We start from the raw sequence: 14,966 nt of genomic DNA on the forward strand, positions 1-14,966 counted from the left end.
AGGAACATGGGGAAAACATTTGACGGTATCACCAAATAAGGTCATACACATAGTCAGAGATATCCTGATAGGATTTGGAAAGAGGAAATAAATGTTTTTAATGACACAATTTTAAACTTGGGTTCAGTATTGGATCACTCCATCTGTAGTGCCCAGTTCATACCTTATACAAACCCTATACTTCTGTAGCCTAAATATTTTGTTGTAAGATATGAATTTGTTAAATATAAAATACTTTAAAACATCCCACAATTTTAGTAACCATGGTTTGGTTCTTCTTCCTCTTCCCTTTCCTGTTCTTGTTCTTCTCATTTCTCTTTTCTTCCTTCTCCCTCCTCCTTTTCTCATGAAGCCCTCAGATCTAGGTGTCTGAAGTCTCACTGGATTTCTGGGAGGCCCTCAGGACTGCTGCTTAAATTGGCCTTCAGCTGCCTTTTCTTATTTTGACAATCCAGGACCCAGGCTAGTGGGATTACTGTGTGTAGTGCTAACTGATGGTGCCCTACACATCTGTGGTTTTAGAGCAGGAGGCCCTCTCTGCTCTCAAGTTCCCATCTTCTCAAGGCAATTCATTTAAAAGAAGAATGTACTTTTTTCCTCTTCTGCTCCTTCTTTCCTTATGTTCTTCACGTGGTTTGACAAGAAGTGAAATTCAGGGACTTTGTTAGTAAAAGGCATAATTTAGGCTGTATTCAGTGGTCAACAGTGGTAAGACAAAAGGTTGTTAGATACTCTACTCTGAAGAATAGAAGACCTAATCCTACCAACTCAGAGAGCCACCCTTCTGTAATAAGCGAGCAGCCTACTTGGAGTAGGTAGTTATCCAAGAGGAGCTTCAGAGGGAAAAATCCAGGGGAACTTGAAGAGAGAGATAAACTCAACATCCACCTGAGGTTAATTATGTGCCAACTAAACCCTGCTTTGACATAAAAAGTTCTCCAAGTGTGTTCGCGAACCTGTACTTGTTAGATTGTTTTTCTTCCTAGTAATGAGTAAGACTAGTTGCCTTTCAGATATTGCAGGGTAAAACAACTTATTTTAAGATAAACTGAATACTACTATTTGGTAGAGAAAGCTAGACCCCTGATAATGTTTAGAGGAATCAGACATATTTTACAGGTAAATCACAATTTACTTACTTAGCTATTGGATGGATCATGGCCAAATTCTCCAGCTAGCGTAGTTTTAGTTGGTATTCACATTCTAAGACTGCTAGCTATTGGACATTATGGTATTTGTAAGAGCTGGTGATTTTGCCACTGATGAAATCCAAACAGGTTAAACTAAGAAAACTCATTAAAAATCAACTCTACTGAGTGCCTTTCATACAAATAAAAAAAGTGCATGTGTATCAGTACTGTGATAAGCTGTAGGGATCTAAGGAACACCATTATTTACAGCTTTATTACACACTTTACAACACTAAGAAAAAATATTTTAAGATGCTTTTTTTATTTTCAACATATTAAACATTTTCAACCTCAACCAACTTTTATTGAGGATGTTTACAACACAAGGATTCCCAAACATGGTAAACTTAGCAAGGATTTTTTTGAGAAGAAAACAAAATGTCAGTATATTTCATATTTCCATGGCATTGTTTCTGTGGAAAATTGTTGGTATCCTGTAAAAAAAAGAAAAATTGAATTTAGATTCAAGAATAAGTGAGTATGTGAATGTGCATATACATGTTTGTAAATAGACATTTCCATAAATATTTTGTCATGTGTGATAAAATTGACATCAGAGATATTTCTCAGCTATTTTTTTCAATCTATACATTTTTAGCTATCATTAATATCTCTCTGAAGGAACACTTATTCTGTATGTCTGTATTTTCCAAAATTTTACAGTATTTAACTATAATAAAAGTGGTTTCTTAAAGCTCACTGATGCCAATAAGATTTATGAGTAAAATATCTCAAAAGTTGCAGTTATTCCTCATGTATTTATTTCCTTGTGTATTTGTAATTAAGTTATCCTTTTTATGTCTAACCACTTTCTAAGTAAATACAAGTCACCAGGATACAGTAAGACCTCAGATAACCAGATGAAAAAACAAAGATAAAATGATTATTGAACTGTTTCTCTGTTGACAAAATAAAATGAAATTCTGAGTGAATTAGTCTATTTAGGCCCTGATCTTGGAAACAATCTAAATGAAGCTATACTCCTCGATTTCGGAAAGAATTTCTTACTAAATTAATCAAATTATGATTAAATTCCACTTCACATTTGTGAGCACTCTAAGACTTAGTTTGGTGCTACAATCACAGACATTTTTTCCATTTAGTATTAAACTATTATTTGTTCACACTTTGTAAAAGTCTCTATACTTGCAATATTATAAAAGACTGATTTTTTTCCATTAATTTTTGTTCTTAGTTCCTTAAAGAAAGAGCAAATTAAGAATATGGTTGCTCACATTTCTAATGTGAACATAACAGGGGTTAATGGCAAACACAGTCTAAAAATTTAAGTTACTAATTATGCCCTGTGAGCACATTAAATTTTTTCTTCACATTTTCAATATTCGTATCTTGGATTTCTTCCTTATCTAACTGAACTCACCAATGTATAAGAGCTACATTAAATACAAGGAGACAGAGAATCCCTCCTTGTTTTATTCCTGACATTCACAGGAATTTGGGAATGTGCTAAAATGTTTTACTATCAAGCCGACTACTGACATTGTTTGGACCTTTATATAAATAATATTAATAAAGATTCATTTCTTTCTAGGCTCTTCTTTTAAAACATCAGAAATTTATGTGAAATTTTACCAAAAGCATCTGTTGAGATGTTCATATAATTTTTCTTCTGATGGCAAAAATATTTTAATAGACTCCCTAATGTTGAACCACTGAGTTGCTGGAAAAAACTTCCCATCATGGGCTCACATATTTTTAATATACTGCTGAATGCAATTTAAAATGTTTCTTTAAAATTTTTGCACGGATGTTTATAAATAGGATTGACCTACAGTTTCCTTCTTTATCCTACTTTTTAAAGATTTTGGTATAAGTATTTCCTGGCTTCATAAAAAGTATTTTGAGGTTTTTCTACTTTTCTGAGCTAGAAAAATAAAAAATGTATTGGTCTGGTATTTTTGAAGGGCACGTTTCTACATAATGATTTCAATTTTTTTTTCCATGGCTGTTATTTGGTTAAATTTTTTTCTTTCTTCTGGCTCAATCTTGGTAGTACCTACTTTACTAGACAACCCTCTATTTTATCCAGGTTTTCAAACTGATAGGCACAGATATGCAAAGCACTGTTCTATGATCTCCATTTCTTCTATATCTGCTTTAATTTCCCTTGTGTTTTCATTTGTATTTTTGTATGTTTATGTTTTTTTCATTTTTTTCTTGATTAGGATACAATAATTAGGCAAATTTTTTAAATTTTATTTTTTGCATATTATCAAACTTGGCTTGATTTACCAATTCTTCTTTGTACTATTTTATAATTTATTAATTTAAGCTTTCATTTTATAATTTTCTTCATTTTGCTTTCCTGAGGTTCACCTCATACTTTCTGAGTTAAATCCTTAATTTGCTCATTCTTTCTTGCTTCGGTGTTTAAGGCCTTGAATTTTCCACTGACTATACCTTTGGCAGAGCCCTGTTAAGTTTTAATATGCATTGCTTTCATTATATTTATTTTTTAGATATTACATAATTTTGTATTATCTTCCTTAGAAATGGTGCACTTTGATTTTGTTTCTATGATAAAATATTAAGTATTTTAACATTCTTAAGCTAAGTAAGTATGTAAGGGTTGAAATAAATGACGTGAGATATCTGCAAAAATATTTTCAACATATAATCTGCATTTAGGATTACATAAAGATAGCAGAATATACCTTTTACTTTTGTAGGGTAAATTTATCAATCTGCATTTCGGTTTAATTTTAAAACTCATAGTCTAATCAGATATTAGGATTGACATATTTGTGAAACATGTAGGGACATTCAACAGCTATGAAGCATCTATTATATCTCCAGCACTGAGGTTGGAAACTCTGGGAATCCCAAAGTAGAAGTCATGTTCTCATGTCTTTCCACATTTTCTTAGTTCCCTAGAAATGGTAAATCACAGCTTTTATAAGAACTTTGAGTATAGGTCACTAAGAAGACAAAATGCACTCAATGTGCAAGTCCTGGCCCATAATTGTGAACACTGATTACCACAATAATAACACAATCCCTGACATATACCACTTGTACAATAACTGATGATAAAGTCAATGCCTTCAAAACAGTCAAACAGACTATTGTGACATAGTCTGAGGAATGTATGACATGAGCAAAGCAAAGGTCTCATCCTAAAATACTAGCATTTTCTATCCTAAAATTCCCTCACAGCCCCTATAATTGTAGTAGTATTTACATAGAACAATAATGCACACATGCAATCAACTAATAGAAATATACTGAGCATAGCTTAATTTGTGAATATCTGAAAACAAATTTTCAAACTGGTTGAGTTGTAAAGCACATACCAGTTTAAATGTAACCTTCTGACCTTCTTCCATTTCGTGGCTGGAAAAGAATAAATTAGAAATAAATCAGTGTAACTAAGGAGGGAAGTTAATTTCCATAGAAAGCCACTTGGTGATCTCAGTGAGTGGAATAATTTCTTCCTTTATCTAGTCTTGCTCCTTTGTCAATCCATTCTCCAATTTATTGTTAAAATTAGTTTCCCAATACAAATCTTACCATATGGCTCCCCTTAGCCTTTATAATAAAGTTGAAATTCCTTAGCTAATATTTCACTGGCTAGTTACTGTTGATTCTTCAAATTCAACCCTTCTTTAAAGGCTTCTCTGTACCTCCACTGTACCTCCTCCACTCCCCAGCTTGGAATAAATGCTTTTCTTTCAGAAACCACAGCCCCTGGGTGAATACATTTGACAAAGCATTTTGCATTTGTTTATTTATCAGTTTCCTGTATTAGGCTGCAAACACCCAGAGCATAAGAATGGAATCTTATCTGTCTTTATATTCCCAGCCTTCAGTGCATTACCCAGCATCCAGCAGAAATATAATAAATAGTTGATGAGTGAATGAAGGAAAAATCTCTGGTAATATATTAAGGATACAAACATTTTGGAAAGTATAGTTCCTGTTTGGAAAGAAAGTCACTCTTCACAGACAGTTTGGACATATAAAATATTAAATGTAACTACAAACTTTTGTCTATTATAGTTGATTCTTTTACTTTTAAAATCTCAGGAAAACAGTCATAACTCTTCCAATCTTCCTAAATCATTTGTAAATGATTTATTAGAACTTAAGGAGTAATGCATCTTTAAGAGACTCACATGAAAATGCACATGAAATGTTGTGAAACTAAACTGTGAAACAGATGGCTATCATTTAGGGTATTTACAAACACAAGTGGTAGGTTAGAGAAAAGATAAGAGATGCCATAGTATTAAAGCAATAAGGTTGGGGAAGAAGTGAATCTCAGACTATGACACCTGCTGTCAAGTATCTATAAGTAAACTTCAAAACTTAATTAAAACTTATGAGTTAATGTAAATTAATGTACATTTAAAGTATTTTTCAATTTTGATATTAATTTTTTTAAATACAGTTTAAAAAATTTACATACCCTGAATAAAAAGTATCTTCGACTTTCGCTTGCAAAAGGACCTTGGAATTCTCCCTGAATTAGAGAATAACAGTAAAAGTAAGTGCAAATCCTTCTTGAGAGTATAGTGAGCTCAAAGTTATTTTTGATTGCCAAAATTAAACAAAGAGGGAATCAAGGACTTGAGTATATAATTCATTTTAATAAGTAATATTTGTACCTGGAGAGTTTTCAACAACTAGCAGTATCATCAGAATATTGTATTTTAAAATAAATTCCTTGTCAATTTAACTGATTCTGTTTATAGAATGTTTGCCAGTTATACATGTATTCATCCATAAGTAGAAAGAGAAATGAGACACATTTCACAGGTAATTAAGTATATTTAAAATCTCCATTTTGTTAGAATGAAAAATTTCTTTAAAATACATTTCATGTGCTAATAATACATGAAAAGAGACACATATAAAATAGAATTGTGTCAGAGCTAAAATACACAATATGTCTATATTAATTAAAATTTAAATTGAGGGACAAATTTGGTAAACTATGTTATTCAATGAAACTTCAGAAAAGATTTTCCCAATATAATTATATTTACAGAAATGGTAATAAAAAAAACACAAATAGAAACAAACCAATTAGTCGTAATGGGTATATTCTGAAATGTTTCTCTTCTTAAACATTTTATTTTAAACCTAATGGAAAAATATTTATGGTTTCCACAAAATTGGTTCTTTTAACTTTCTGTTTTCAACAACAATCACTTGTTATAAAAGTATCAGGATGGCAATCACTGTAAAATCTGTCAAGACTCTTTTTAATTATTCCATAATAGTCCAATCATATTTTTAAATATTAAGAAATGGCTCTCACATTTATTAAAATTCTGAAATCCTTGCTTTACAACCAATGTATCTTAAATTCTCAATATTTTGTACCTAATTCCCATCCTGACAATAACCCCCCAAATTACTTAAAAAATTGAAATTTTTCGTATTTAAAAATGCACAGATGGAAACTATATGCTTACATGTTTGCATAAGAAAAATTGTGTATATTGTATTAAACAGGAAAAAAAGGTAGAATGTACCCTAAAATGTGCAAAAATTTAAAACTTTCAAGCCCAAACATACAGGTCTTTTAGTCTTATCATTGGAAATTGAACTGTATATACAAGAATTTGGGAGGTAAAGGTAATAAAGATGTAGGGATGGAGGTGAGGATGTCAGGCAAACAAAATTTAAGAAAAAGTGTTTGAATGACCTAAGATCTGAAAACTCATTTTCTGTAAGAACCCAAAACATTTCACTTTCAAATTATATGTTTTAAAGTTAGGTGAATTAGGCCCAGCAAAGCTAACACTTCACTTTCTTTTCTACTCATACTTTCAATTCTTCCATAGGTTCCTAGGAAACGTGGTGTGTTGCAAGATACTTTTAGGAGTTACCATTTGTCCATCAGGCTATATACCACTAAGGCAGAGTTCTCATATTCAGCTACCTGTTTGGAAATATAATCTCACTCAAGGTGGAACATTCAGACAAAGCACCAAACTGACCACAATACTGAGTGTTTAGCTTTGGTAAATAATGACACTGAAGTGATATAGTAAACTAATAATTTGTTGTTGTATTTTAAGAAACTGAATCTTTGCCTTGAAATTTTACACTATCCATAAGTCAAGCAAATTATTCAGAATATAGAAGTTGTTTCAAAAAAGCATATATTACTTCTAGGAAGTTTGATGACAAATCAAAGTTTGATTTGATTTTTTTTCCATACTGGAAATTCTAAAATTTTAACAGGATAGTATAGTTTCTCTTACATGTCTTATTCAAGTTTACAGCAAATACTGTCTTCCTCAATGGAAGCTTAGTTTAAGTGAAGAATTTAGGGAGAACACAGTAACCATAAAAATAAATTTTGAGAAATTTATTTGCCTAAACTATATGCATTTTTAAAAGTATTTAAGGTCTTTTGGTATTACTTTATGAAGAATAGAATTACAGTAGTACTTAAATTAAGGAAAAAACCTAACAGTAAAATAACAAAATATCCAAGATTAGACTATTAGGAATGGCATAGTGAGAAAAAAAAATTTGCATAGACCATAAATCAGAAGACTCTGTTGTCATCTCTAATCTCACTTACTAGAATGATCTTGGAAAACACCTTTAACTATTCTAAATTTTTTTGCTTTTGTAAACTGGGATTAACACTAGTTGTATAAAGTACCAACACAGTTGCTGAAAGAATAAAATGGGATAAGACTTAAAACTATCATGCATTACAACAATGTAAGACATTACTCAAAAACAAAACTTAAGAAACCTTCATCAATGAAAGACAGGATTCTTTTTAAATGACAATAAAAACTCTGCTATTTCTAGTAAAAAAAATGTGTTAAAACTCAGTTATATTCATCTTATACATAGGTACTGGATTTGGACCATAGTTAATGCCTATATTTAGCTTCTGATATATTTACTTCATGAGCCTTCCTTTTAATAACATTTTAATAACTTCAATAGAAATCATGCTATCCTAATATATAGAACTCAAAAAAAAAAAAGAAAAAGAAAATGAAAGCTTGCTATCCTAGCCATTTGTCAACCTGTATACAGAGGCAGTAAATCATCCTTTACCTTTTCTCCTGCTCTTATCTAGCAACGAGGCACACTGCCCCATCCTTTCTTAAACCAAGAATAGGTTTCCTCACTGGGAAGGTCATGCCCTTGGGAGGGAACCTTATCCCAGCTTTCCTCACTGCCCTCAGCTTGAGTCAGAAGGGACAATACATGGGGACAGAAAACAATTCTCTTCTTCCTGAGTGAGAAAACCTTTCCGCAAACAGATGCTGGTCCATCAGCAAACTGGTTTTGCGGGGTTTATGCTGAAGAAGGGTACCTCATAAGCCACCACAGCTGGGGATTAACAGAAAGGCTGCCCCACAAAGAGTGGTGAAGCAAGCATGCAGTTTGTTACATACGTCCACTTTGAATCTCTTCATTCTTCTCTCATGCAGTTGAGGAACGAGCTGCAGCAACGGATGCACAACAGACGACTGAGAGACACGAACACACACACAATGAGCACAAGGCTTCTCAGCCTTGGGCAGAGAGATGGTTTCCTATTTGTTTTTTGGTTTAGTTTTACCCACTATACTTGCTCCAGACCAAAAGAAAAAAAAAAAACAAGGAAGACATTATCTAAGACAGACTGCTATGAGCACTTCAAAGAACTATGGAGATGAGTCAAGAGACAGAATTAAATTTGGTAGTTCTATGTTAGGATCTTTGTCAGTATGTTGAGGAAGCACTTTCCTGAAGGCCTCAGTTCCATCATCAGCTGCCAACAAGTAAATCATCTGCCTGCATCTTTAAGAGGCAAAAAGCTGTTTGCTTCCAGACTTACTCAAAATGATACAGGACAGATGAAACCAACTCAGGGAGAATGAGTTTTCCATCATGAAAATGTTTATCTTCAAGGTTATACAGCACATGCATCTAGTAACCTCCTTTATAAAATACATATTTTATTTAAAACTGAATATAGGGAACAAGACAGCAGGGGACACAAAAATGACAATGTGTTATTGAGGTGAAAAATGTGACTAAGATACAGTTTTTCAAAATGTAAAGATGCCAAGCAGAAGAAAATGAAAGCACATTTGAGACATGTGGCTACTTGATATGGTTTCATTTTAAAAGCATGGCTTGAATTGAATATCTTCTCACAAATAATAAATTCATTTATCAAGTGGATACTTTAAGCACTATATAGTGGTTGTTAACCAGTTCAACTTCTGTTTGGTTTAAAGCCAGTATAACCTAACTTTCAACTCCTCATATGTAAGAATATTCAATGTGATAAACATCTAAAACTGAGTTTAAGATTATAGTTACCTTTCCACAAATATACATGTTTAAAATACACTATGCTCCTCATTCCCTAAACTGTTCCATGGAAGTGAGTCACAAACTTAGGAAGAATATTATAGTCAAATAATTATTAAGTATTCTAGACTGAAACACCAAAGTAGGTTGGCTAGCACTTTGTAAATCCATGAATATGAAAAGAAAAACCATCACTAAAACCACACAATTTCAAAGTGAACTGAACTCAACTTATTGGTATCTGGCGAATCTTAGAGAGTAAAATATCATATTTAACACCTAATTACAAATAAGGAGATCTTAGGAATAGAATTGGTTATTCTACTTATATTTAATTTAATATTTTGACAATTATCTTTTAAAATAATTCTTAAAATGATTTTGGATAAATCCATTTTTCCCTTGCACTATCTAAAACAATATGCTTTACTTAATCATTTGCTTTTTTTTTTTTTTGCCTCTAGAGTGTAAGTTCCATGACAGCAATTTCCTATTTTACTTACTGCTATATTGCTAATATCTAGAATTGTTCTCGGCATGTGGTAGATACTCAGTAAAATAACTGTTGAATGAATGGATAAATTTAATATGCACGTAGTTGAGAAAAAAGATAAATGTATAATAAAAATTGAACCAATTTGTTCATCCAAATATGAACTTTTTTTAAAAAAAAGCATGAATTTTGATCTATCTGTATTAGATCAACTGCAAAAAGGTTTAAAATGGTACTAGATTACTAACAAGAAGCAATTCTACAACTTACCACAACATTTGAATTGCCCAACTTCTGTGTCTTTGAATAATGAAATAAGAACTGTTAAAAAAAAATAGTAAGCTTTACTATAAATGATTAGTGGTTCCTTTTATTATTTTTTTTAATGTATATATTTATGGAAATCACCTTACCCTTTTGGCATTATCTTTTTCATCTGTTTCCTGTTGAAAAGAGGTATGTAAGTATCATTATATGATCATATTATAAAAGTATACACCGATATAATATATATATGGTATGTTATAATTTATAATGTATTATGATTATATATAACTTTAAACATATGACACATATGTTAAATATAAAATATAAGACTGAAATTGGTTAAGCAGCAGTTGCTCTAAAAATAAACAAGAAATTAATACTGTTTATAAATAAAAGTACAAAGATCTTTCCTACAGCATTATTCCTAAGAGTGAAAAATTGGAAACATCCTAAACATTCAACAGTGGAAAATTATGATATGATCACATGATAGGATATTCATAGAAAAAGACTAGAAGGAATCATATCAAAATATTTGTAGCTGCTACCACTAAATAATAAGATTATGAGTTACTTTTGCTTTCTTTCATAAATGTTTCTACATTCCTCTCTCCCTCCAAATATTAAGAGTGAGTCATATTAGTCACTTTTTTGCTGTTCTTTTTGTTGTTCTTCATTTTTTTATTCTTTTTGTTGTTTTTCATTTTTTTGCTCTTTTTAGTAAAAGTAAACTCATGGATAAAAATGATTGCCATTTCTTCCGTTTAATTTTTAAAAGTCAATTAGGTGTTTTTGGAAAATATCACTATTACAAACATTAGAAAAATATGTAGTAATAAACACTTATTCATTTCAGAAACCATTTATGCTTTCAAAATATCAAGGTTTCTTTTAATTCTTATATATGAGAGGTATGGATGTCAGAATCTATAATTGATCATAGGTTAAATTAAAATTGCTAATAAGAAATAGAATTCTAACCTTATCCTTAATAAGGTATTTTTAAAATAAGTTCACTTATAAGATACAGAATATAAACTGAAGTATGGTACATTATTCTATTTTTCAATATCCTCACTTATCCCACCTATCCTCACTTCAGGACAAAAAGTTCTTCCAGAATAATCAAATAATTTTAATAAGAAAATCAAGACATCATATTAAGAATATAATTTTGAGACGACATTGACAATACAACTTGCTTTTTTTTTTTTTGCATTCTTCATGTCCTTCTCTCTAACCTCGTACAATGTCCCTACTGCCAAACTTACACAGATGCATCTGTTCTCCAATTGTAGAATGAGTCAGAGAGAGAAAAAGAGCCAAATTTCTCTCATCAGAACTAGAACACATCTTATACTTGAGAGGAACATAGGATTTTCCGATTAGATAACTTTACACTCCATTAATATGACCCTACTTTCTCAGACATTTGAAAAATTGAAGTATTTGTTTCTTATCCAAAATCAACTTTCACTCTTCTAGTTCCCCTTGGCATGCTTCCTAAATTGGGTATATTTTCTTCCAGGAAGAATTCCAATCTACCACTGAGGAATTTTTGCCTACCAACAAAAGACTCTTTCAGCCTTACCTGGGGCTTTGGTAGAGTCCCCGTAATTGCGATGCACAGCTCCTCCAGTGCATTAGATGCCTAATGGAAACGAAGACATGTAAGCTATGTTTCTGCTTTAACAACATTTGCATAGAAGATATAACTTGAAAACGTTAGGAGCAAAAGGATATTCCAAATACCCAGAACAGAATCTTTCTTATGGCCCTTTGAAACTGTTGGGATCCCCTGGTGTCTCTCATGACAGAAACTTGGCTCCTAAAGGTAAAACCTTCCAGTGAGGAAAATGTTATATATTAAATACATGCACTGACTGAGGCCTCCACCATGGTCCATGTACATAGTTCTCAGTACTATAAGATTCCATGAAATTCTATGACTGAAATTAACTAGGACAGTGACCCAGCTCATAGCAAAGTCTGAATCTACATGCCAAAGTTGTGAGCCTCACTGAATATTACTCATTATTGACTAATTTGAAAATCCTGCAATCGCTTGCAAACAATGGGAGTTGGAGGGGAAGAAGCTGTGGATGGTGTGCCTAATCTGAGTTACCACCCTTCCACGCTGCTGACTGCACACCTGGAGATCAGGTTTTTCAAAGCCTGTGAGCATAGAAGTAGGGCAGGGCTCCTTGTGGTTAGCAGCCAGCTGGGTGTGGTGAGGAGTAGCACAAACAGACAAGCAGGGGCGAAACCTGCTTTGCACAGAATTTAGCACAGGAATACCATGAACAGTTGATTACTTAGTAAGTGCATATTAGAAGTAATGAGGAGCTGCAACAGTAGGGGAGGTATTGGGATTCATGGTGAAAAACCTGGGCCATGGAGCTGAGCAGTCTGCAACTCTAATGCAGGGCAAATTCCATTTCTGCTCTATTAGCTGTGTTACCTTGGGTTGGTTACCTAACCTTTCTAAGCTTCAGATGCTTCAGCCATAAATCAGGGATGACAACATCACTGCAGAGAGTTCTTGGAAGGATAAAATGTAGGCAAAGCTTTTAGCACAGTGCTAGGTACATAGCAATTCTTTGACAATAGTAGCATTTAAAAAATGTATGACCTGTAAAGCTTGACTTACAGCTGCAATTACTCTTAATTTAGAAGACATGTCATAAAGGATTGTTTGGGGCCACCAATATTCTCACCCTCTGAACAGTGCATGTTTAACATGGTTGGCTGTAATTAGAGATATAGTTGGAGTCATGAAACAGCTTCTCTGAGCCTACTTTCTAGCACATCAGAGGTCTGCTTTGTTCTCTTCCACTTGTTTGCCTACCATGCAAATGGTTGGGATGCATATTAATAATATTAAAGGTCTCCTATTTATGTAGTGCTTTCAATAAATTGCAAAATTTCATAATTACACAATTCACATTATGTCCTTAAAACACAGCTGTGACATCTTGCTACGCTGATGGACAGTGACTGTAGTGGGGGTGGGGGGACTTGGTGAGGCAGGGAGCCTGGTAAACATAGTGTTCTTCATGTAATTGTAGATTAATGATAGCAAAAATAAATTTTTTTTTAAAAATTGTAAAAAAAAACACAGCTGTGAGGTATACAGGACAATTGTTATTCTCAAGTATAAAGGAAGCAAGGTTCCAAGAGACTGTCACTTGCACATGGCTACTACACTACTGTGTGGCTAGTAGATGGCATAGTGTGGCCTAGGAGCTAGGTCATCTGACCAGCAGCTCTATTCCTGTGTTACACACGTATTGACTGTAAGCACATGGCTGGGAGTTGAATGAGAGAAAAGGTAGAGTGTGAACACTGATAAATCCTGTCTCACTTTTTCCCTTCAGGGCTGGGTACACAGGTCGCACCATAAAAATCTGAAAATAAATCCCTGCGACTTCCTTTTATGGCCCTCTAGAAATGCTGCAAAATACAATGCAATAAAAAGAAAATATCTAGTGATGTCATGTGCTTCTTAACTCAAAGAAGAATAAAGTGGAATATACAAGCGTCTCCTTAGAAAACAGCTTCTAAGCCAGTTGAGATCTGGCAAGGAAACTGGCGTATGACAGACAATGTTTCAAAACAAATTGCATTTTCTCATGAAGCCATTATGCACCAAGCTACAACTATTTTTTAAGGATTTTTCTCATACTAAATTTTTAATGTTTTTTTTTACTTGTGGGCCTCAAAGATCCTTTATTTTCTATTTAGTAAAAATGTTTTAAGCACTCAGATAAACACATAAATAATAAAATTACAGTTAATGTGAAAATTATTATTAATAATTATACCAGAAAAAATAATAAGAATTGTATCAATTAATGTAAAAGATTCCACAGTAAATTTACCAAGCTCTCTTCAAAAGGTACACAGTCTCCAAATCCAATAAAAGCTTGGTTTATCCTGGTGTTTAGATGAGTAAAGTTCATCCTTTTAGTACTGCAGAAATAAAAGAAATTCTGAGGGTGTTCCTGAATTTTAAATACAACACAAAAAGCTTGTATGCTGATTAATATCCATCACACATTATATATCCATCAATGCTCCTCAAGTAATTTGAAATATTATTCATAAACATCATCTATTGTTATCCTGGTCTTGCTTTGCACAGAATTTAGCACTTGCTTTGCCACCTAATGCCTGTAATTTCCTGCAAGTGATCCTGTGCAGACACAGGCACAATTGGAGGCAGGAGAAACACAGCGCTATACAAGGCTGTTTTTCCACACCAGCCAGGATGACATTCTGGAAGGACTATTGGGGGGATAGACGTGGTGCCTTGGCCAAGACCACATAGCAGGATGCCCCAGGCACACAGTTGACTGTTCTGAAGGAGGTTGAGCCAGAGCCTCTGCAGAGACTACTGATACTATTTAAGAAAATAAAAAATCTCCCTGCTCTCCCTGCACTAGAGATAGAGTTGCGGACAGAAGCGTCCAGTAGAAATGGTGTAAGGAGGACACATTTATTTCCCACTCCTCTTGTTTCTATATTTAGGGTCTAGAATAATTCTCCTCTCTCCCCAACCCTCTGTGAACTCTTTCCTATGGTAGAAGGAATAATTCACCTGTTAGATGATTGGGAAGGGAAACTGAGTATGTTCCGTTCAGCCCTTTCTTCTTAGGGAGCCAGCTCTCTGGCCAGCTGTTCCTGTCTGACCTTGGCCCTGGGGCAGA

At 33.3% G+C, this 14,966-nt stretch overlaps 1 protein-coding gene across 3 annotated transcripts in view; it reads right to left on the bottom strand.

Annotated features, from left to right (window-relative positions):
- Positions 1–1,433: 1,433 nt before the first annotated feature.
- NMU (neuromedin U) overlaps positions 1,434–14,966 on the bottom strand; it is a 28,535-nt gene continuing 15,002 nt past the window's right edge. Inside the window, exons 4-11 of one of the 3 annotated variants that reach the window (XM_057502240.1) lie at positions 14,139–14,229; positions 11,849–11,908; positions 10,404–10,433; positions 10,261–10,311; positions 8,591–8,665; positions 5,620–5,673; positions 4,505–4,544; positions 1,434–1,624 (exon numbers count right to left, since the gene is read on the bottom strand). In XM_057502240.1, the coding sequence (XP_057358223.1) occupies positions 4,509–4,544; positions 5,620–5,673; positions 8,591–8,665; positions 10,261–10,311; positions 10,404–10,433; positions 11,849–11,908; positions 14,139–14,229 (397 nt within the window). In that variant the 3' untranslated portion in view covers positions 1,434–1,624; positions 4,505–4,508. The remainder of the gene's footprint in view (positions 1,625–4,504; positions 4,545–5,619; positions 5,674–8,590; positions 8,666–10,260; positions 10,312–10,403; positions 10,434–11,848; positions 11,909–14,138; positions 14,230–14,966) is intronic. The other 2 variants (XM_036895294.2, XM_057502241.1) reach the window with 2 other exon arrangements.

The sequence above is a fragment of the Manis pentadactyla genome, chromosome 5 (genome assembly GCF_030020395.1).
Source record: "Manis pentadactyla isolate mManPen7 chromosome 5, mManPen7.hap1, whole genome shotgun sequence".
NCBI classification, from domain to species: domain Eukaryota; kingdom Metazoa; phylum Chordata; class Mammalia; order Pholidota; family Manidae; genus Manis; species Manis pentadactyla.